Source organism: Micrasema longulum, unplaced genomic scaffold (assembly GCF_059751315.1).
Source record: "Micrasema longulum isolate JH-2025_06_02 unplaced genomic scaffold, ASM5975131v1 h1tg000140l, whole genome shotgun sequence".
Classification (NCBI taxonomy): domain Eukaryota; kingdom Metazoa; phylum Arthropoda; class Insecta; order Trichoptera; family Brachycentridae; genus Micrasema; species Micrasema longulum.
Window position 1 is genome coordinate 323,070 of NW_028277346.1, and position 23,790 is coordinate 346,859.

Below are 23,790 nucleotides of genomic sequence, written 5' to 3' on the forward strand. Positions count from 1 at the left end.
TAAGTAAGAAAAGATGTGAAATTCTCTGTTCCTATATGATTTTTTATGTACATAAATATAATTGTATGCGTGTAATATTTAATTTTTTAATAATTAATTAAGAAATTCAACAATTGGAGTAAAAAGCCACTTTTTGGATGAAATATGATTTTTTGCATTTATTTTAAGATGATTTTTTGAAATGTGTAAATTATAACAAAATTTTAGACTGACAGGCTTGCTAAAAAATAAGACTAATGTTATCATGTGCCTTCCATTTATCTACACTAAAATACTTAAATAATTTTATTAAATCTAGTTTTAATTATTTTTTATATGTAGCCCGAGTCTTATTTAAAACTAAGGATGTGCCATCAAAACTTCTCTTGTCTCGTCAATTGAATGTCCTCATTCAAGTGAACGTCCAGGGCCGCGATTATAAAGGCCATCTTCATCAGTACATACAGAGACGGTATACTTAACTTCTGTACTATCTCTATCTACCTCGGTTTGTTGTACCGACTTGTCATCTTGACGTCATATAATAGAATCCAAGCAATGCCTGACCCCGAAAATTTAGTCGGCGTTCCTTTCTTATGTAGTTCTCATTTATATTTTAAATAGGCTTCTGTGGTAAAAAGTGGCCGCAAAATGCTCACTTGAACATGATTTTTATTAACATATTACAACAGAGATGAAGAACATTTTAGAGAAGGGAATATCGAAGTCCAGGCATTCACAGGGCTTATGACCTGTCATTGGCTGGTTTAACATTCACCATTCTGCCTATATTTGAACATCTATATTCCATCAATTCTTCTATCTGCAGACTTTTGACAATGACAGGTGACAATGACAATCCTCAACTCTTCCATCTGTTGACTTTTATTAAGTAAAAGAGCCGAAACCTTTATCACGCGGGTGAGATTCATCCGGCTGAACCAAATCACAATTTTCCGATTTGTTTCCAGTTTGGAAATGTGAATGTTCAAACATGGGCAGAACGGTGAATGTTACACGGTGTGTAAAGTGGCCACTTAAACCAGCCAATGACAGGTCATAAGTCCTGTAAATGCCTAGAATTCCATATTCCCTTCTCAAAAATGTTTTCCCTCTCTGTTGAAATAAATTTTAATATGAACAACTCTCTAGGGAGGAAATCCAGCCAGTCTGCAAGCATTTGGACATAATCAAACATTGTATCTTTGTAATCACTCGGGAGAATTTATCTTCAACTATGACGTCATAATGAAGGTATGTCACTTTAGCGCGTATATATATCGATGTACCTACGCAAAACTTGTATGACGTCCTTAACTTCATGGGAAGTGGTATGCGGTGGTGGTATACTATGGAGTAATCCCGGCCCTTGGGGTCTTAAAAATTGTTGCCAAACACGCTTAGTATATGTTGGATGTTAACATAAGTTTAGTCTATTTTTTCCCAAATATCAAATTATGACAAAAATTACTCAATAATGTTTCTTTCCAATATTTTACAACAAATTTGCCAATAATTCATAGCGTCTTCACCGTACACTGCGCAAATATCGCTAGCAGCTTCGGCGGCTTTATCCCCTCGTTTGAACACAAACTAAAGGAGGTGTAGAAAATGCTCACTTTCGTATACTTTTTTTTTTTAATGAAAAATCAATTTTTGCATTTTTATAATTTACCTAAATATTTCATTTTGAGGGCCATTTTCAGCGAGTTGTAAATAAATCACTATTAGGAAATGGGAATCAAGTTGAGGTAGAGTGGAATTCGAACCACAGACCTTTGATCCACGAGTCTGAGACACTAGCCACGGGATCACAACTGTAGGGATGATAAAACCCTTGACATTCCATTTTCAAAGCTTTCAAAGTCAAATACAGTAAGACCCCTAAATTACGTTTTTTAAGGGACTAACAAAAAAAATGTAAATGGAGGGTAGTGAAAAAATTAATTCAGCAAATTATTTTTTATTTAAATATTTGTTCAGCAATGTTTGAACCATTTTTTTTATTGCAACTTTTTGAATGTCATATTTATAAATGTCTCTAAAACACTTTAAATTATCGTTAAACTTACAACTAAAACACGAAAATGGCGGCAATATATATTTTTTTAAATGGCGGCAATAATTTCTATTATCGATTTAACTTAACCAACTTGTTGGTTTATACATATCATTATTGATAGAGACTAACTTCAGACTCTTGTGCTGTCAGTTTTCAGTAGGGATTGGAATTTTTTTCCTGCCAACAAGTTGGCATAATGATTAAAGGCTAACTTCAGGCTCCCGAGTTGTCAAAAAAACTAAAATGGCGGCCATAAATGTTCGCTATACACATTAAACTGTCTTTAAAATTACGAATTTGAATAAAAAAGTTGGTATGATAGAAACTAACTTCAGACTCTCGAGCTGTCAGTTTTCAGTGTGGATTGCAAAGTTAATTGCTGGAAAAAAAACGTAAAACTGGGTTTTTTAAGTGTTAAAAAATTAAAAATTCAATGAGACTACAAAAATTATATGTCTATTGCGAAAAAATGCAAGGTGCGGGACGTTATTTCAGGATTTCACTGTAAAATAATATATGTAACACAATATCTTGCATAGCAGAAAATTGCTCGGTTTTCAATTTAGAAAAAAACGGACGCAACTTATGTTAACAACTATAGTTCTTAAAATAGAGCTTGATTTAAATGACAGCTGCCAAACTAATGTCACTAGTGATGGGAAATTACTGATCACTGATCATGTACCGATCAAATCGATTTTATCAGTTTTTTCATGCCTTTGTTTCCGAAAATTGATATAAAAATGCAAAAACAACCCAAAACAATGATTTTATTATAGTGTGTTTAAGACAATTATTTACTAAAGACATTAAATACTTTTTTCATGAACAACAACAAATGAATTATTTTTTATTCTTTCGATTTACATTGTTAAATTTGTCCCATCTCTAACATTCTTGTAAAATGATGTAACCTTGTAAGAACGTCGTTAATAATTAGGTTTATTTTAGTTTTAAAGCTGATTTTATTTATTTATATTGATTTATATGTCAAGCATTGTATTCAAAAAATAAATTAACATGCCAGATACGAATGATTTTCGTGTGTCAATATAAATCACTCCTTAGACGTTACTACAAAGTTATGTTGTCACACAATATTATTTTTGGTATGTATATATATTTACATATTTATACACACACAATTCTGGGTTTTTTTTTATCCCAAGGGGGAGTAGGTATATTATTATTTATATCACTACAGAGATGGGTAGAATTTTTGTTTCAAGATTATGGATATTCGAGCGTTTACAGGGCTTATGACCTGTCATAGGTTGGGTTCAAGTGGCCACTTTAAAAAAAACCCAGAATTGTGTGTGTATAAATATGTAAATATATATACATACCAAAAATAATATTGTGTAAAAACATGATCTGGTCAAAATTAAGTAAATAAAATTGCAGAGCCATCTGCAGGCGATTACTAGTAATTAATTTAACTCGGATAGAGTCTTAGCTACATAAATAAAGTAATTTGCTTTAATACTTAACCTCAATATCAAATACATAGATGGCGCTCCAAACGCGCTAGTGAAAGCTTTCCCTGTTTCATGACATATATACTAAAACCAAAAATGTCACCGATATGGATATTCGCTAATAAGCGGAATGGGGAATGTTGTAGAATTCTACATAAAAGTGGCCACTTGAACCCAACCTATGACAGGTCATAAGCCCTGTAAACGCTCGAATATCCATAATCTTGAAACAAAAATTCTACCCATCTCTGTAGTGATATAAATAATATTATGTTGTCACTTTTGCTGACAACTGTCATTCTAAGCAAGCTATATTTTAAGGAATATAATACTAAACCATGAGACGAAAAAATATTTAAGTTTTTTTTTCCGTGTAAAATTGTAAACTTGTGATATGATAAATTTTTCTCTTCCGTCCAATAAATTGTTATTAACAATCGAATTCTCATACCCAAATTCCTGAGGAATGTAATAATGCTTCTTTAACTCTTAAAAGCCGTGGCATCGGTTCTAAGTTAGCCGCCCGTTGAGATTTTATTATTCAGGTTCTTATTTAAAAAATTTTGGTTTTAACGATTTAAGAGTTTTTCCTTAGCCGTTGACAATATTTTTATTCGGTATGTCTGTGAAGTCGCTCGTTATCTTCTTCTTCCAAGTCGGTCCCTCAATGCCGAGGATCGTGACCCCCATGAGCACTTCTGATTAGTCTGTTCCACTCCAGTCGTCCTCAGCCCGATGAACAGACTCATCAAATTTAAGCCCCGTTGCCGCCTTTATTTGGTCAGTCCATCTATATAGGATACTACCCCGGCTTCTCCTACCTTCAACTCGGCCAGACATTATTGCCTTTTCTAGATTGTCTGGCTCACGTCTAGCAATATGTCCAAAGAAAGACAGTATTCTTCTCAAACACACCACTGATAGACGAGTTGTAATATGGAGCTCTTCCAGTATCGATGCATTCGTCCTTCTGGCTGTCCGAGGCACTCGCAGCAGCCTTCTCCAACACCACATCTCGAATGCATCGATCCTCTTCCTCTTGTAGGAATATAGAAAACGGAGAATACCAGGGCTTCCATCAACCGTTTTTTTGTGTTTATTAATATACCTCGATCTCGCCAAATCTTCTCCAAATGATTAATTGCTTCTTTAGCCATTTGAATCCCGCGACCAATCCAAAGTCTGCAACTGCCGTTGTTGGAGATGATGTATGGAGAAAACCATACAATAAAATGCTGGTGAATGGTTCCTCGTTGCATCCGAGATCGTTATAACTAAATTCTTTAACTCGTATTAAATGAGTACCAATTTTCAAGAGATGTAATCTGCTGACCGATATGTAATTTTATTTTAGTTACATAAAATTTGAAATATATTTTTTTATCAGAAGTATCTTAAAAAAATATTTTTTTTGATTTTGGAAGAACGGTGTTTTAAAATAGCAAAATAGTTTGATTTCTTTACTTTTCATCAGACTGTCTTAAGCACTTTAACTGTTTTTTTTTAAACATATTCATGTTCAGTTTTAGTAGCATTTTTTTAAAAAACTGACAAGATGATTTTTTTCCTTTGTGAAGGTAGTTCATAATGTTATAGATAGGAGAATTCTGATAGTTACGACAATACTAATTGCCAAAATACAAAACGGTTTAAAAATAACTTATTATCTTCGGATACGTTTTAAGTATAATAATTTTAATTACATGTGTATTAAATATTGGAAATCGATTCTTTAAAATTCAAATTATTTAAATAGTTGTACAAATTACATATTTGCAGGTCAATTATTATTATTTATTTATTTTTAAAATTAATATTAGCATTTTTATAATTTATCCAAATATTTCTATTTTTTTTGAGTTGTAAATAACTCACTATTAGAAAATGAGAACCAAGTTGGGGTAGAGTGGGGTTCGAACCTCGGACCTCTGATTCGTGAGTCCGCAATACTAGCCACGGGACCACAACCCGATTATTTTTATTCACTCAAATTGACATGTGAATTTGTTTTGATGAATCGATTTTTGATGATTTTACTGTTGATTGTTTAACTTTATGCTGATAGGTATTATTTAATGAACATTTTTACCCGTATGCAGAGACGAACCTTAAGGTGAGGAGAGTACATTCTATTGTCTTCACCTTCGGGTTATTCTCTGCATTTGAAATTAGAATGTACTTTCCTCACCTTAAGTTTTGTCTCTGCATACGGATATTTGTCAAGTCCATGCGAACGTCTGAACTTAAATATAAAAATATTAATGACCATAAAGAAATAGCATATTTTATGACTGAGTGCAGTTTTCGTCAAGACGCAGGCGAGGTAAACACGTATGTGAGTTGTTTTTTGTTTTGAACTGTTTTTGGCATTAATTACAAGTAATAAAATCTGTATTAGAATAGGGTAAAATGTCGAAAGCAGAAATTGACAAAGGGCACATCAGGAACTGTGAAATTACAGGGCTTTCAATCGGCCACTAACAAGTGACATTTACAATGCATTGAAAATATATATAATGGAAATTTGGCTGAAAATTCAAGATTTCTTAATGGTCCACCAACATATAGAGTATTTCCCAGCACCCATGATGTCATATTTAGTGTCACGTTTGATCGTGAATATAATAATCTAATCTGGGCTCCTATTCTGAACGCTCTTGCAGCCGTAGAAAACACTTTGATAGAGCGTTTACCTACTAAATATGCGCTGTAAAAGTGTTTAGAAAAGCAGCGCTTATGTTATTAAATTTATTAAACAAGGCTATTATTGTGATAGTTTTTTTTCTATCATTCGTGTTTGCAATTTGGTCATGAGGACGAATGACAATATCCGACAAAGCCCTCCATATAATTTGCCAAAATCACAGTGAAAGCGGTAGAGTTAAATTCAATTAAAATTTTAATATAATGTAGATAAAGTTAATGAGAAAGTATATTTTTCCTCTCATTTAAAGTCGGCTTGGCAGATTCACATGTTTCGCATGGAACCGACGATTCTGAATGCTGCGTAGTGTTGCTAGAAATTATTTATAGTTGTTTAGTCACATCAGCTATTTTTAATTTGATGACTAATTTTGCTATAAAAATAAAAATAGGTAATATTTGAAAATTGAGATTTATAACGAAGAGTTGTTTTGTAAATGTTCTTATGTTATGAAATTATTATAATATATTAATAAAATATTTATAGTTGAGAAGGAGTTTTATTTTCTTAAAGATTCCTAGCCACCGCATATTATCCTCTTAAGGTAATATAATAAAATACGACAATAATCCAGTATAAATGCATTTATTGAAATATTTAATCATAGGCAGTGTTACAGATAAAGCCAATATTCACATACAATACTATGAGCTGTGGGACAATAACAGACTTATATATATATATATACATTATTACGTAAGGTACATAGTTTATCATATTATAAATTGCTTTGGGTTGTACAAGATACTTATCACCAGTGGTACATATCGACGATTAATGCCCAAAACATCTAACCCAACAGTTTCAGACACATTAATCCTTAAATGTGTTTCATAGACCTAGTTTTAAAAACATCAAATGTTCTAAATTTTCAAAAATTATATTGGATCTTATTATTCTGTCTATGCGTCCTAACAATCGTTATTTCCAAATATTTATAAAACAATCATAGGTACCTTAAATTCACTGTTTAATACAAAATACGGTGTTTTCATGAAAACAGCAATTGTCCACATCAATTTGTATGAAAGAACCATAGAATTAAGAATGGTCCAGAAGAAGCGCAGAATCGTATTTGAATACATTGGACTGTGTTCGAAAATCCCCCCACTTTTGCCGCCCGCATTCGTGAAGTCGCCGCGTACTGTTGCACGGTGGGAAAAAATATAATCACAACACAAATGTAAGGTAAAAAATAGCAATCTGTTAATTTCTCTAAAATTTTATTGTGCACGCGGAAACATAGATTGACACAACAGAGTAGATAAGTAAAGGCCCATTTGATAAGAGTAATTGAATTAATGAACTTTGAACTTAAAATATAAAACAAATTTTATTTTACATAAAACGGATATTTTAAAATCATGTCAAATAATATTTGATGTTTTAAAAATAATGTCGGTCAAATGTCCACCAAAAAGTTGTTTAATCCGAGGTCCAATTTTCATTAGTTCTCTCATTAGATATGAGCAAAGTAAGGTAAAAAAGTTTACTACCCTGGCAACACTAACGAAATTTCTTTTTTTTTTTTCAACAATCTGACAGATGGAAAAATAGTTCCATTTTTAAGTAATGTATTTGCTACTTACACATTAATTTGCTAATTACACATAAGACGTTATCCCATCCCTTTTCTTTAAGATCCTAGCAGTATTTCTACACTTTAAAAGGACACAGCATAGTTGAATTCAAATCAGGAGTTGCGTACTGAGCGACGTCTACAATGAAACTAACGCGTCAAAACGTAAAACTACTCTTTTATGAGTGGTTTAGTCGCCTTCTGTTTGATGTGTGTATGCGGTGTCTGGAATATTCTTAATTCTATGCCTACATACAATGTTCAATTTGTATATAGTGAACTTAAAGTGTGTATCTATGATTTTATTTAGTTAAAAGACATTGAAACAATAGTAAAACCATGGTATTCAGTTGAAACATTACTAAATACTTCTCAGTTTGTGATATTTGATGTTTTTAAAAGAAGGTCGCCAATTTCGAAAAGGGAAATAACATTGTAAAATGGACACTTTTATAACCCTGTAATTATTATTCAAATAAAAAATAAATGCCCAATCATAAAAACCATTTAAATTCTTTTTATTTTATCTCCTGTAAAATGTTGGTCAAGATGAATAGGCAATTAACCATCAACCAGTGTCATTACAAATAATAAAAAAAAACATCAAAATGCTTAGAAAAGGCATATTTTATTCCCTTGTCTGAATTTTATTGTGTTACAACATTGAGGAAATTCAGTGTTTTTGTATTTTTCATTTTATTATAGGCCGAAATATTACCGACCAAATTGAGGAATGAGTACTGCCCTGGTTTAGACACGTAGAGTGAATGGTAGTGAAATAATAACTAAAAAGATATACAATGTGAATTTTGATGGATGCAAAAAACGAGGAAGACCGAGAAGGATATGGCATGACCAAAACCAACAAATACTTGAAGATGGACATGTCAAAAGTCGGAATAATCAGCGTGCCATTTAAGTTGTAATAAGTTGTACCATTTCCTGTACAATTTCTTTTATTGAAAATTGCGTGTGGGCATGCGCAGTATGTTGTTAATTTCAATAGTCTAGCCGACTGGATGAGATTAAATAAATTTAGTTTGAATGTTAAAAAAACATGTTATATGATTTTTGGGAACAAACAGGACTTAAATATCAATATTTCTCCTGGAACTGGCTATATTGAAAAGACCAATGTAACTAAATGCCGAATGCTGGGTTATGACCAAAAGAGATGAAAATATGGTATTAGTATTCGAAAGAAAAATATTAAGGAAGGTATTTGGTGCTGTCAACCAAAACGGAGTGTGGAGGAGACGGTTTAATCATGAATTAGAGGCACTGTATGGCAAACCTGACATTGCACAATTCATCAAAATAAGAAGATTACAATGGTTTGGCCATGTGCGCAGAATGAATGATAACCGTACCCCGAGAAAGATTCTTTATACCACTCCGGAAGGCAGACGAAGCAGAGGCAGACCAAAATTAAGATGGCTGGATAATGTGGAAAGTGACATTAGAGCGATTGGCCTGACGAACTGGAGAAGAGCGGCGGGGTGCAGGGAGGAATGGGCTGTAGCGCCACTGATGATTGTGGCATGAGAAAGCAGTATTTCTCGTGTATTTACATATAAAATATATAATTCGGCTGCGAGAGCATTTGGAATAGGGCTGGCCCTGAACATTTTGTTTAATTTGACTCCTGCGGTACAGATGCTAAAACTCAGACAGGCGGAGTTTTTGATGTGATGATGATGAGATGATGACTCGGAGATGCCTCGCTAAGAAACTTGACAGTCGATTTAGTAACGGATAAACATTATACGTATATAATTCTATGAAAAGTGATATTAAAGCTAAACAGTGGTACAAAACATTATTTTTTTAGTTTATATTTAACAATTATACAATAAAAACAGCCTAAGCCAGATCTGATCATTCATACAATTATTTACAAGGATAATCATTTACAATTCTCCCAATCCTTAACATATTGTATGGACATTTGTTTCCTTCGTTGTGCAATGGTCAGCACGCTTTCCCAGGGCACAAGAGATCTCGGTTTTAATTGACAAGGTTGATATAAAATTCAGTTCAATAGTGGGATGGCAAAAGGGTAAATCTGTCATTTTCTTTTGCATCGCATTTGAGCGATCACAATGAACAATAGTGAACATGCTTAAGTTATCAGTCATAAGTCAACGCGTGTGTAATCTCTAATTTAACGCTTGTGTCGGTTTGTTTTTTATTTTCCTCGTAAATAAATACAGTTCATTGGCGAAAAATTTACGTTTACTATAAAAAATAATACAGTATATTGCATTTGCAAAAAAGTAAGGAGTGTCCTATACAAAAAAAGAAAATTTAATTACAATTACTGAAGTGACTGCTTTTCTTGACATTTGGCTTGCGAACCACCGGTTTAATGCAATAAATAGTGTGATAAATAATAAATAATTAATAAAAAGCAGTTTTTATTTTCCATATTTACACCGGTGAAATTCAAATATGTGATTGCGCAGCAGGATTATAAGTCCCAAAACGTAAATATTTTGACATTTTATATACAGGTGTTCATTAAACCCTGTCACATCCGAAACCACGATGATCAGTATGGGCAAGAAGACATATTGGCACATTAAAATAATTTTTTTGAACAAATAAATTTTAAAAATATAAAATATCAAAAAAAGCAAATGGTTGCTTACTTCTGCAGGGACAAAACGAGGAGGGGGGAGTCTGATACGCCGACAATCGCACGACCGCGCTCCCCTGCAGAAGTAAGCAACCATTTGTTTATTTAAATATTTTATTTTTAAAAAAAATATTTGTTCTAAATATTTTTTAAATATGCTAATATGTCTTCTTGCCCATACTGATCATCGTGGTTTCGGATGTGACAGGGTTTAAAGAACACCCTGTATATACTTAGAATCTTCTTGGGTTATCCCGATCACTGGACTACGCAGTTTTTATCAGGTCATGGTAAATTTAATCAAAAATCAAATGATGTTTTCAATATTGTTGATTCCCCTTCGTGCTGCTGCGGATATCCTAATCAGTCTTCTGAACACATCCTGTGGTCTTGTCCCTTTCCCCCTCTCTAGAATTACTGAATGGAGCTTCTCGCTACTATCCGTGGCCCTGTTGGTTAAACAGATCTGGTGGCTTCCAAAAAGAATTTCGAGGCTTTTAAAAAGTTTTGTTATCATTTCGGCGAATTGATCATGTCCAATCAATTTAATCCCAGTCAGTGAAGAATTCACTTCCCTCTTTTCTCAATCCAGTCAAGTGCATATTATAGACTTCTGCTACTAGATTGCCTTCTTGCTACCAGATTACAGAGAGCTCCTTCGGACAGCTTCTCTCGTTCGGAAACGAGCAACTTTCCCGTGTATGTGGGCACCGCCAAGGACACTTATGTCCTCAGATGCGGTGTGCGGTATGCGGTGGGCAAGCTGTCATATGAAAGAGCATCAGATTTCAGCATGTCTTATGCAGAAATGTTCGTTTGGGAAAAAGTGACAGATATACCCTTCAGGCATAGCACTACCGAATTATTAAAAAAGGCACACCCACAGTGTGACTGCTCTTCGAAAAATGAACGGAGGTATGCTGCGAAGAAAATGATGACGCTGACAATGATGGACATTAATGGAGCGGGAATCGAGCCTCGGACCTCTGCTCTACAAGGCCGCAACAAATTCCTACTTATTTTTACAATTACCTAGAAAATATCATCATCATTCCCGTTCTGCAGCTAATGGTGCATAGGGCAATGTGTTGGTACATCAACCCCAGCGTATCTTGGAGTAAGGTAAAGGTAAGATGATCGCTTGCGCTTCAGTTCCCAGTCCACAGAATAAGAAATATTCTAGTGTAAAAACACATTTATAAATAAATATCTCATGTCAACCGTGTCGGGAATCGAACCCGAGACCTCTTGCGTGGTAGGCAAACATGCTGACCATTATCCCATGAGGCGGATGATTATGAATAGTACAGAATTAAAAATAAAAATAATTAATGAACTTCTTCAGAAGTGTCCAAGCATTTTAAAACTGCAATTCTTGCATTATACATATGTGTAATGTTTATTTAGATAGTTGAACAAAATATTCATTTTAACCACTTCTAGTAATTCCTTAACTATAGTCCTTAAAACATAGCTTGATTAGAATGGCAGTTGTCAGCAATAGTGACGACATAACTTTGTAGTGACGTCTAAGGAGTGATTTATATTGACACACGAAAAATCATTCGTATCTGGCATGTTAATTGATTTTTTTAATACAATGCTTGACATATAAATCAACATAAATGTATAAAATCAGCTTAAAAACTAAAATAAACCTAATTATTAACGACGTTCTTACAAGGTTACATCATTTTACAAAAATGTTAGAGATGGGACAAATTGATCAATGTAAATCGATCAAATAAAAAATAATTCATTTGATGTTGTTTGTGAAAAAATTATAAATGTCTTATTTTTTGGTGAATAATGGTCTTAAACACACTATAATAGGCTTGTTTTTGTGTTTTTATATCAATTTTCGGGAACAGAGTTTCATGTTTGTATGAAAAAAACTCGATTTGATCGGTACATGATCAGTAATTTCACATCACAATTGACATTAGTCTGGCAGCTGTCATTTTAATCAAGCTAAATTTTAAGGACTATAATACATATTATTTACAATAATCATTTCAACAATTGGTTATTAATTTAGACTTTCTGATGACACTCTACGTGCCTAGATCGATGTTTGTTTTTAACAATAATCATCGCCATCTCACGAAACGACGCAAGACCCAGCATCCTTAATCTCTTTCGGCAACTCATTAACATGTTCAGCTCTTCGTGGTACAGATACCCCTGTAGGAACTACTAAAGAGATACTCGCAAAGGTTTGTTTTCGGCCCAATGAAAGGTAGCCGAAACTCGGTGAGAGTTATCACCAGAGCCCTTTCAGGGCACTGCAGATTGAATAAACACCGCGCTAGAATTAATCGTTCTGAAACTTCTAGATATTTCTAGACATGTTCAGCAAGGCAGATTATATAAATGCAAGAGTGACGCTTTATATTACGAAAGAAGTAGCGTCTTTAAGGCGCTCGCCCCCTACCTAAGAGCCTGATGCTTTCAGGCTGTAGTCTGGTAAAACGAACGCAAAATTAGGAAATCATACGATTTTGCTATTATAAAACGAATGTTTTTTTTAATCGCGCAATAATAAAAAAACTTAAATTAGATAAAAAATAATATTTTTTAAAGGTATTTCCGTTAAAAAATATACTTTTATGTAAGTTGTATGTAAATAAAATATAATTACTTTTAGACCGGCAGATTGATCATAATTCTCTTTCTGCACCTAATGTTGCCTAGGGCACTGCATTGGTACACCAATCGCAGCATATCTTGATCATTTTTTGTCACACGAAGGTAAGATGATCACTCTTACGCTTCGGGTACCATTCCAGGGACTATGAAAACATTCTGGTGTGGAAACACCCTTTTTAAATAAATATTTCATATCAACCGTGTCGGGAATCGAACCCGAGACCTCCCGCATGGCAGGCAAACGCGCTGACCATTACACCACGAGGCCGACAAGACCGACAGATTACGCCATTTCAAATTTAGACTGAACTTAGGTATCTGGGTTCTCAATAAAGACTAAGTATTGAATTAAAATTTGTCATAATAATTTAAAGATAATAAATTGAACATGAAATAGGCCGAAGACAAATTTTAATTTTTTGAATTTGAAAAGAAATACAAGCATTTTAAATCACATACATTTTTGTGACATTTTCCTTTATTTTTACGTAAAATTATGCCTTCAGTGATACTTTAAAAAAAATAAATTATTGAAATATTTTAGTTGAAACCTTTATTATAGAGATTTATTCTCTTAAAAAGAAAATACAATTCTGGTTGTAATATTTCATTTAAAACAACATCTTACTTACGTTTGTATGACCTCCATACCTGCCCTTACCGAAAACGATAACGAAAACGAAATCGATATTGCGCCATTAAAAAAAAAACATTCATTTTAAAATGGCAAAATCGTACGATTTTGTAATTTTGCGTTCGTGTTACCAGATTACAGCCTTAAGGACCTGGGCTTGGAGGGGGAGATTCAGCAATATTAGAATACTCGGCCTCTTCACAGTTGCCCGGATCCCGGAAGACCCGGGCTTGGAGGGCGAGAACTAATTTACTGGGACCTATCAGCATAGATCTATACAGGTGGCAGTGACGCCAGGACCTTACACAGCACTGACTCCCTTTTCTCAGAATAAGATAAGGCACAGATTGTCCCGAGTCGCCTTGATTCTTGTCTTGAAGGTACAATCTGTGACTAATTAATAAAACAGACTACATTAGTTAACATTAGGTTATTTTAATTATTGTTAGTTTATCAAATGTAGAAAAAATACTATGTGTTTATATATTATGACTAAGTTACGAATGTACATACACTAAAAATCTTATCTTATAATTACACGCGTACATTGAAATAAAATCTTGGAGATTAATAAAACATCATTGTACATTAATCAAAGCGTTTGTTTTTTAAATAAAATAAAAACATTGGAAGAAAGTCCATTCAGAAGTTGTGAATATACCATTTTTGCAACAAATGCTTTTTTTAAATGAATTGTGGACAAATTTTCATAACTATGCATTCACTTCAAAGTAAAATCATTTATATTTCGTATGAAATGTATGTGCAATAAGGGCCCGAATCGCATGCCACTATGAGATGACACTTTAATCAATGGCATATTTAACAATATTTTGAGTTTGTCCAAATTTTCGTAGACAAGGACTGACAGGCTGATGACAGGTGACAGCCCTGTAGATGCCTAGACTTCTATATTACCTTATCTTAAATGTTCTTCATCTCTGTTGTAATATGTTAATATAAACAGCTCCCCAGGGAGTTGAATCCAGTCCTTGTCTACAAAAATTTGGACAAACTCAAAATATTGTTGATAAATCCACCTGGTCCATGAAGAAGTATGAAAATTGAAAAAATAACATTTTCAGGCGTTGCCTAGTATGTAGGTGAAATAATTCAATTAGATGAATGTTACCCGCATAAATAAAGGTTTCAGCTCTTTAACTTCACAAACATCAACAGATGAAAGAATTGAAGGAATATAGATGTTCAAATATGGGCAGAATGGTGAATGTTACACAGTGTGTAAAGTGGCCACTTAAACCAGCCATTGACAGGTCATAAGCCCTGTAGATGCCTAGACTTCTATATTACCTTCTCTTAAATGTTCTTTATCTCTGTTGTAATGGCATATTTTTTAGGTTACCATGAGATTACATTTTTGTCAATGGCATATTTTTACTGTTACCATGGGATGACACTTAATGGCGTAATTTTAGAATTACCATGAGATGACAATTGTGTTTAAAAGTATATTTTTAGTGTTACCACAGGATGACACTTGCAATCAAAGGTATATTTTTAGAATTACCATGAGATGACGCATATTTTTGGTGCACCATTAGATGGCACTTTGGTCAACAACATATTTTAGGTGTTACCATGAGATGACACTTGCGGACTTTATTATTACCATGCATCTCATTTAAACTCAAATGTATAATTTTGGTGTTACTTTGAGATTACACTACAGTATATTTTTAGTGATACCATGAGACGACACTCGAGTTTATAGTTTTATTTTTGGTGTAACCATAAGATGACACTTTTGGTCAATGGCATATTTGAGTGTTACCATGGGATGACACTTAATGGCGTAATTTTAGAATTACCATGAGATGACGCATATTTTTGGTGCACCATTAGATGGCACTTTTGGTCAACAATATATTTTAGTGTTCCCATGGGATGACACTCGTGGTAAATTGCATTTTTTTGGCAACACTCTTGGGCGAACCGATTGCTTCATTGACAAGAGGGATTCATTATTTTTCAACAGCAATTTGTTATTATTTTACAAAAAAAATAACTGTACAAGATGTTTCCATAATACACAACGATGTTAATACAATACTTGGAAAATGCATTATTTGTATGACTATAAGAACATGTAATATTATGTAATAAATAGATATTGCCGTCTATTCTCATAAGTTACATTAATTATTTTTATATATGCGTAAGTACATTTTTAAAAATGCATACATTTTTAGCTTACAGCTTATTTACAATAATTAACACAGGCTTTCTTACACGAATGGGCAGATCTCATTGACAAAGAATCATTTTCAAAGAAGAATAAAAATATTTGTAATCGGCTCATTATTGTCAAGTATATGACTGTGGAATCATTTTTCATCTGCTCTAAGCATAACCAACGCACTTTCCTAAAAGATGATTGTGTGAAAAACGCAGTTATTTTTTTTTATAATAATCTTTTTGTGTTTAAATAACTGAAATATTTTTAATAATAAGCACTTGAATTAGTTATCTTAACCTTTTTACATCGGGCAAAACCTCAACCAACTTCATCGTGAAGCTCCACCATTAGACTTGAAATGACAGTATATGTTATTCCGCCGAAGTGTAAATTTTTTTTTTCATAGTGGGCCGGGCCGATGATGTATGAAGTTTTATATTTTTTTAGACGCCAAAGTGAAAGGGGTCTAAAAAGTTGCATTTTGGATCACATTGAACGTTTGTCACAAGAGGCAAAATTAGCAGTACACAACGGAGTCCTGGTCCGGGAGTACGGGAGTGGTATGGGAGCGAAGTATGGACTTGGAAAAACAGGGATGAAAGTAGGCTGAATGCTGTCGAAATGCAATCTCTCAGGCGAATGGTGGTAAAACTATGCACGATAGATGCACAAATGTTGAGATCCGTACATTATGTAAGGCTGAGACAAGCATTATCGACAACATTAATAAAGGAGCTCTGCGCTGGTTTGGACATGCAGAGCGAATGGACAGCGAAAGAACGGCTAAGAATATTTACAATGCGAATGTTGATGGATGCAGAAATAGAGGAAGACCGAGAAAGACATGGCATGACCAAATGTAACAAATACTTGAAGATGGACATGTCAAATGTCGGAATAATCGGCGCGCGTGCATGAGAATATGTATGAATATAGAGGAAGCGAGATCTGTATGCAAAGATAGAGTGTTGTGGCGTTCTTTCCTCTCTGCCTACCCTTACGGGGAAACGGCGTGATAGTTTGTTTATATTGTTGAACGTAAAAATTATTAAAAAAAATATTCCATGCTACTTTTGGCTCTCAACCGAGGTTTGAAGTTTATCACTGTCTGAACATTTTGTTAATTATTTGTATGGATAAAATTATTTTTTTCTTAGTAAAGATATAACTTAATCACATCACGGATTTGAACACGTTTTAAAACTACCGAAATGCAAAAAGTTTACGCTCCCCGGAACTGATTACGTTGAGCGCCTGGCGAAAATTGACGAAAACAATGGCTCATTAAAACAATGCTACCCATTTATTACAAAACAAAGTGCAACTCACGCCCTTAGATGCTTATTTAATAAGGTTTAATGCACATTATGAGATTTAATTGGACTGATTTGCGTACTTAAATACGGAATGACAGCCGGTTTAGTGCAAAAAATTGACTTTTTCGAAAACTTCAAACTCTGGTTGAAGGCCAAAAGCAGCATCAAATATTTTTTTCGATATTTCTTGGATTCCAGGTAATCCAAAAGGCAGCTTTTAAGACCCCTTTCATTTCAAAATTCGGAGAAAAAAAATTATCGACCCACCCTATTAAACATGTTGAATTTCGAGACAAAAAAAAAAAAGAGTATTAGCAGGGAGTTTCACTGCATTACTTTTAAAAAGAATAATCTGCAGCTGAAGCGCATATAATTCTTGTGACGGTGACCATGCTCTGTCAGAACATCACCGAACATCTTCATAATCTAGGCTTTGCACCATGATCAGCCGGGCGTGGTGTATTATGACCCCCCCCTAACCTGACAAAATCATGACGGCAGATCGCTATCGACTACGATTGATGCGTTTGAGCAGAGCATTGAAGGAATAATGTCCACAATACGAGGAGAGACACGACGAAGTGATTTTGCAGCGTGACAACGCTCGGCTACATATTGCAAGGATAGCCAAACCGTCAAAATCCTACCCCACCCGTCGTATTTACCAGACATTGGCTTAGGCCGTATATATAATAAATGAATAAATTTACACAATTGAATTATTTTTTATATTATAAAAAAACAAATGCAAGTATTATTTATCGTCAAGTTAAAAACATTCCAACTTTTGTGTAGATTTGATTATTCACCCTTTTCACAAAATTGCTATTATCTCAGTTTTATTTTTCTATGGTTGTCATTTTTTAATAAAAACGACAATTGCGATAGTTATGCTTAGTATGAGAGATGATTCTACAATAGTTCTGTTTAAATCACGCCTGAAGAAACATCTCCTTTCTCTTCCTTAATCTCTCCTCTTTTCCTCTCCACTTGCTCCCCTTTTCTCATTGAAGACTAGTATCAATATTAATTATTTTATATACACATATTGCCAGTTCAATTTTTGCATATTTTATTTAACTATAATTTTTCTAGCGCACATTTTGAAACAAAATGAAATACATAACGATAATATTCAGAGTATGTAAAAATGCTTGCAGACAAGGCTGGATTTCACTCCCTAAGAAGTTAAGATGATTCAAATTTATTGCAACAGAGAGTGAAAACTTTTCTTCGGAACATTTCAGTTTATGGTTTTCCTTTTTAACAAGCTTACTATCAGAACAAAAATATTATCAACAATTGCGCGTCTTCAATTGTTTAAAAAAATATTTTTTTAAAATAAGAACCTAAGTAATAAAATCCAAACGGTAAATTTAAAGAACCGATACTGTTTAGGACAATGCAAATGTGTCTATAGTCCTTAAAATATAGCGTGATTAGAATGACAGTTGTCAGCAAAATTGAGGACATAACTTTGTAGTAACGTCTAAGGAGTGATTTATATTGACACACGAAAAATCATTAGTATCTGGCGTGTTAATTAATTTTTTTAGTACAATGCTTGACATATAAATCAACATAAATGTATAAAATAAGCTTTAAAACTAAAATAAACCTAATTATTAACGACGTCCTTACAAGGTTACATCATTTTCCAAAAATGTTAGAGATGGAACAAATTGATCGATGTAAATTGATCGAATTAAAAAATAATTCATTTGATGTTGTTCATGAAAAAAAGTATAAATGTTTTATTTTTTTGTGAATAATTGTCTTAAACACACTATAATAGGCTTGTTTTTGCGTTTTTATATCAATTTTCGGACACAGAGTTTCATGTTTGCATGAAAAAACGGATAAAATTGATTTGATCGGTGATCAGAAATTTCCCATCACTAGTGACATGAGTTTGACAGCTGTCATTTTAATCAAGCTAAATTTTAAGGACTATAGCGAAAATCACTTAACCAAATTTTAGCCACCTTGCCTCATTAAAAACCTTCCATATAATTTTTAGTGTTTCAGAAGAAAAAAGTTACTAATGGAATTGAATAGAAAGACACGAATGAATTATTTTGTGTACATAAAACATCCAAAACATAAAAATCTGATTTTTCCTCTGTCTCCAAGCTTTCAAATTGCGATTTTTCATATTTTTTTTTGGGTCAGTGACTTTTTCCTAAACAGCGATGATATAGACGATAAAAACATGTGTTTTGAAAAAAACCATAAGACGTGGATTTTTTTAAAGCAGGTTTTTAGCGTGTTTTGGTGAGTTTTTTCAGATAATCGACGAGTCTCGATACTAGCTTTATATTTTTAAAAAAACCCTAATTGCCACGTAGGGCGAATATCGTGTTTTGAAAAATCATCACAGTATTTTTTTTAAATATTATATTTTATGACATTAGGATTTTTTAATTATTTTTCCCCAAAACTAAAACATAAAATACACCATAAAACATTTTTTTAAATGCAATACAAAAAACCATGCATTAAGGATTAATATGACTGTGAGTCAACTAAATAACACTGTTAATTTAGAATTTAACTTAAGCTATGCTAACATAATTTTTTACACATTTTCTCCCAGGGCCGAATTAAACTATTTGACCAACTCACAACAACCAAATGTCTCGATTCTACACGGGCACAAACTTGATTAAGCATGTTTCGTACCATTAAGACACAAAACCTTTATACCACCAGGGCATAAAGGCTAGACATTATAAAATATACAACTGTAACTAGCAACACCAGTATGAACAATATACAGTTTCATTAAAAATAACCCACTCAATTTCATAATGCCAGATTTTGAACTACGGCATCCCGGCCAACACTCTCTTATTTAAAGGATATATACTGCAGATGCCCCCCGAGAGCCTTAACCACGCTTGCCTACTTTACAAGGCATCAGGTTTTCGACATCCTGGACGTCCATTGCTGAGCATTCGTTGGCAGTTTATGTCAGAACTACGAAACGGGAACATGACTTGGGAGGACGCTCATTTCACTAATTCATTTGACATCAATGTTCCCAATCGGGACACATAGTATTTATCGAATCGATCTTTGATTTTTTACAATATTGAAATATTATTTTACATCCTCATTTAGACTGATCATTTGGCTGAGTCCGTTATCATTTGAAATGCAAAAGTGGATTTGTTGCATTTTTCTTAGATTAAATCTGCCAGTACATAATATTTTCTTTTGTAATCTCATGATTACATGCCTTTTTATCAATTGAGCGCATTATTTTCAATAGCCTGTATAATTGAGATTAAAATGCAGTGGTGTTTGATGCAACTAGTTAAAGGACGTGTCTTAAACTCTAGGACACACAAGCGTCTGTGTAGAGATGCATCCTATACATTAAAGACAAGCACACGACGTGGCTAGCAGCACCTGTGTTGATACGTGCCTCACGCATTTAGGACACAGCCACAGTTGTTGTTAACAGCACCATGCAGACATTCTGTAGACACAGGTGCGGCTGTAGCTAGCAGCATTTGTGTGATACGTGCTTTATACATTTAGGACACAGACACAGCTGTTGCACAGACATCTCTGTGCGATACACCTTACACATTTATGGCACAGCCACAGTTGTTGCTAGCATCACCAGTGTTGAAATGTGCCTCACACATTTAGGACACAGACATAGCTGTTGCTAGAATCACCAGTGTTGATACGCGCCGCATTCATTCACGGCACAGACACAGCTGTCGCTAGCAGCACCGGCGCAAACATTCTTTAAGGACACAGACGCGGCCGTAGCATACATTCCATAAAGACACAGGTGCGGTTGTAGCCAGCAGCATCTGTGTGATACGTGCCTCGCACATGCGCGGCCCGGACACAACTTTTGCTAGCAGCACCGGTGTTGACACGCGGCCCACACAGTTACACAGCACCAGCGCATACATTCCATGGAGACACAGGTGCGGCCGTGGCTAGCAGCACCTGTGTGGAGACGCGTCTCATATGATGTTACAGCAGCGACAGTAGCGCTGTCGCCCGGCACCGGCCGTCGGGGGAGGGGTGACGGGCGCGAAGTACGCGTGGACGTTTATATTGGGCAGGTGAGCCTGGAAGAAAAATAAAAACAATGATCTTAAATGGGAATCACATTTTATCGAAATTGTCCAACGCACCAATTCCCTCTTATACTTATAGTCCTTAAAATATAGATTGATTAGAATGACATTTGTCAGAAAAAGTGACGACATAACTTTGTAGTGACGTCTAAGGTGTTATTTATATTGACACGCGCGTGTTGATATATTTTTTTAATACAATGCTTGACACACAAATCATCATAAATATATAAAATCACCTTTGAAACTAAAAAAAAAAACTAAAATAAACCTAATTATTAATGACGTTCTTACAAGGTTACATCATTTTGCTAAAACGATAGAGATGGGACAAATTGATCAATGTAAATTGATTGAATAAAATAATAGTTTTTTTGATGTAGTTCATGAAAAAAGTATAAATGTCTTATTTTTTGGTGATTAATTGTGTTAAACACGCTACAATAGGCTTGTTTTTGCGTTTTTATATCAATTTTCGGAAACAGTTTCATGATTGCATGAAAAAACTGATAAAATCGATTTGATCAGTGATCAGTAATTTCCTATCACCAATGACATTACTTTGACAGCTGTCATTCTAATCAAGCTTTATTTTCAAGACTATAATAAAGAAAACATTCGCTCACATCACCCGAGATTTGTTCCTCAAAACTTATAAAACATATGTTTGTCCACTTATAGAGTGTGCCCACCAAATCTGGAGTCCCTATTTTAAAAAAGACAGAGTTGTCGGAGAAAGTCCAGAGAAGAGCAACTAAAATGATAGTTTCTCCAATAAATAAATCATATGAGGATCGCTTAAGGGAGCTCGGGTTAAGTTCACTGGAAGACCGAAGGCAGCGTGGTGACTCGATTGAAACGTTCAAAATCTTAACTAAGCAAATAAACTGCTGACTTAGATTTAGCTTTAGACGATACAAAGACGGTTGACAAACTTAGGCTCTGTCTAAAATGAACGGTTCTAGAGGCTTACTCTCAGTCTCCTTATGGCATTCCTGGTGACCAATTGACAGTCGTACAGCTCGATGACCTGCAGATTGTGGCAGGAGATGAGGTGGTCTAAGGCAGCGTCTGTGATCAATGGACAGTTGTCTAATCCTGCAAAGATATTTTTGAAATTAACAAATTAGTTACATTCTACAAATGTTTGAAAGAAAAAAGAACGCACATAACACCGCAGGCAGAGTCTTAAATAGTTAACTAAATAATTTCAAAGGAAATTAAACGCTGTAATTTTAGTACAAATGCCAATTAGTAATTAATTTTACTGTTAAGTGACACTCATTGGGTCAATGGCGTATTTTTAATGCTACTTTTGGATGACACTCGTAGGGCCAACGTCGTATTTTCAATGCTACTGTGGCGCCTCCGTCATAGACAATCCTCAAGGACCTACCGAGGAGCGAACCACACAAGCGAACGCACCTCGTCAAGTTACCAGCCTGCGGTTCGATACCCAGCCGGAAGTAGAGGGAGACAAGAACAAAGGCTATAAAAAGCGCGAAGTTCAAGGCCCGTTCTTCTCTCCTTGTCCGAAATTCAACTGCAGTGCTTCCTCACATAAAATAAGTCTTCTATAAAACACGTGTTAGATGTAAATTTGAATTAAGTTAGATTTTATTGAATGTGTAATCAAATATCTTTGTATTACACGCCAGCTTCTTATAAAATAAATAGTGTTATCCATGTAAGTAAGCCGTTTTTTTTATTTTTTATTTTATTTATTTACAATTTTAAAAAACCCGTTAGGGTTACATTAGAAATTTAATATTGTCTAGTCATTTTATGTCTCGTCTAGTCTAGTTAGTTCAGTCATCATGTGCTTTTTCAGATTGATTTTAAATTTGTCTCCATTAAAAGTTTTCAAGTAGTAAGGTAGGTCGTTGTAGTGTTTAAGTCCATTATGTAGTATTTTTGACTGTCCTGTGTTTGTCTTTGCTTTTTCAATATGATAGTGTTTTTGTTGTCTGGTGTTATATTTATGTATGTCAGCATTTTTGACTAATATTATGTCGTCGTCTTGTATGTTTCCCAGTGTTATTTTGTGCACAATTTTTAAGGTCTCAATTTTAGTCAAGTAGTTTATGTCAAACTGGTGTGTTTTTTTGTACAGTTCAGTCGTAGAGGTCAGGTAGGGTAGGTTGTATGTTAGTTTAAGAATTTTATTTTGTTGTCTTTGTATTCTTGTTATGTCTGTCTTGTTACCAGTTCCCCAGAAGGCGATCATGTTCTTATTTCTTGTGTGATAAAATATATATATGGATCCTTTTCCCCGCCACCTTCTGAAAAGAACGTAGTAGGGTGTTGAGCGAGAGGTCATAAGGTACCGACGGGACCGATTGCAGGCTCCAGCAGGGACGCGAGGCCCCGAGCGGATGGATGCAGGTAAAAAGGAAGATAGCCTAATCCTACCTCACGCACACGCCTGTGAGTATAAAAGTTACACAC

At 34.3% G+C, this 23,790-nt stretch overlaps 1 protein-coding gene across 1 annotated transcript in view; it reads right to left on the reverse strand.

Moving 5' to 3' along the window:
* Window positions 1-18,988: 18,988 nt before the first annotated feature.
* The window catches only part of LOC148284217 (uncharacterized), a 40,309-nt gene continuing 35,507 nt past the window's right edge, over window positions 18,989-23,790 (reverse strand). Inside the window, exons 11-12 of the mRNA XM_088242459.1 lie at window positions 22,316-22,440; window positions 18,989-21,333 (exon numbers count right to left, since the gene is read on the reverse strand). Of these exons, the coding sequence (XP_088098585.1) occupies window positions 21,226-21,333; window positions 22,316-22,440 (233 nt within the window). The 3' untranslated portion in view covers window positions 18,989-21,225. The remainder of the gene's footprint in view (window positions 21,334-22,315; window positions 22,441-23,790) is intronic.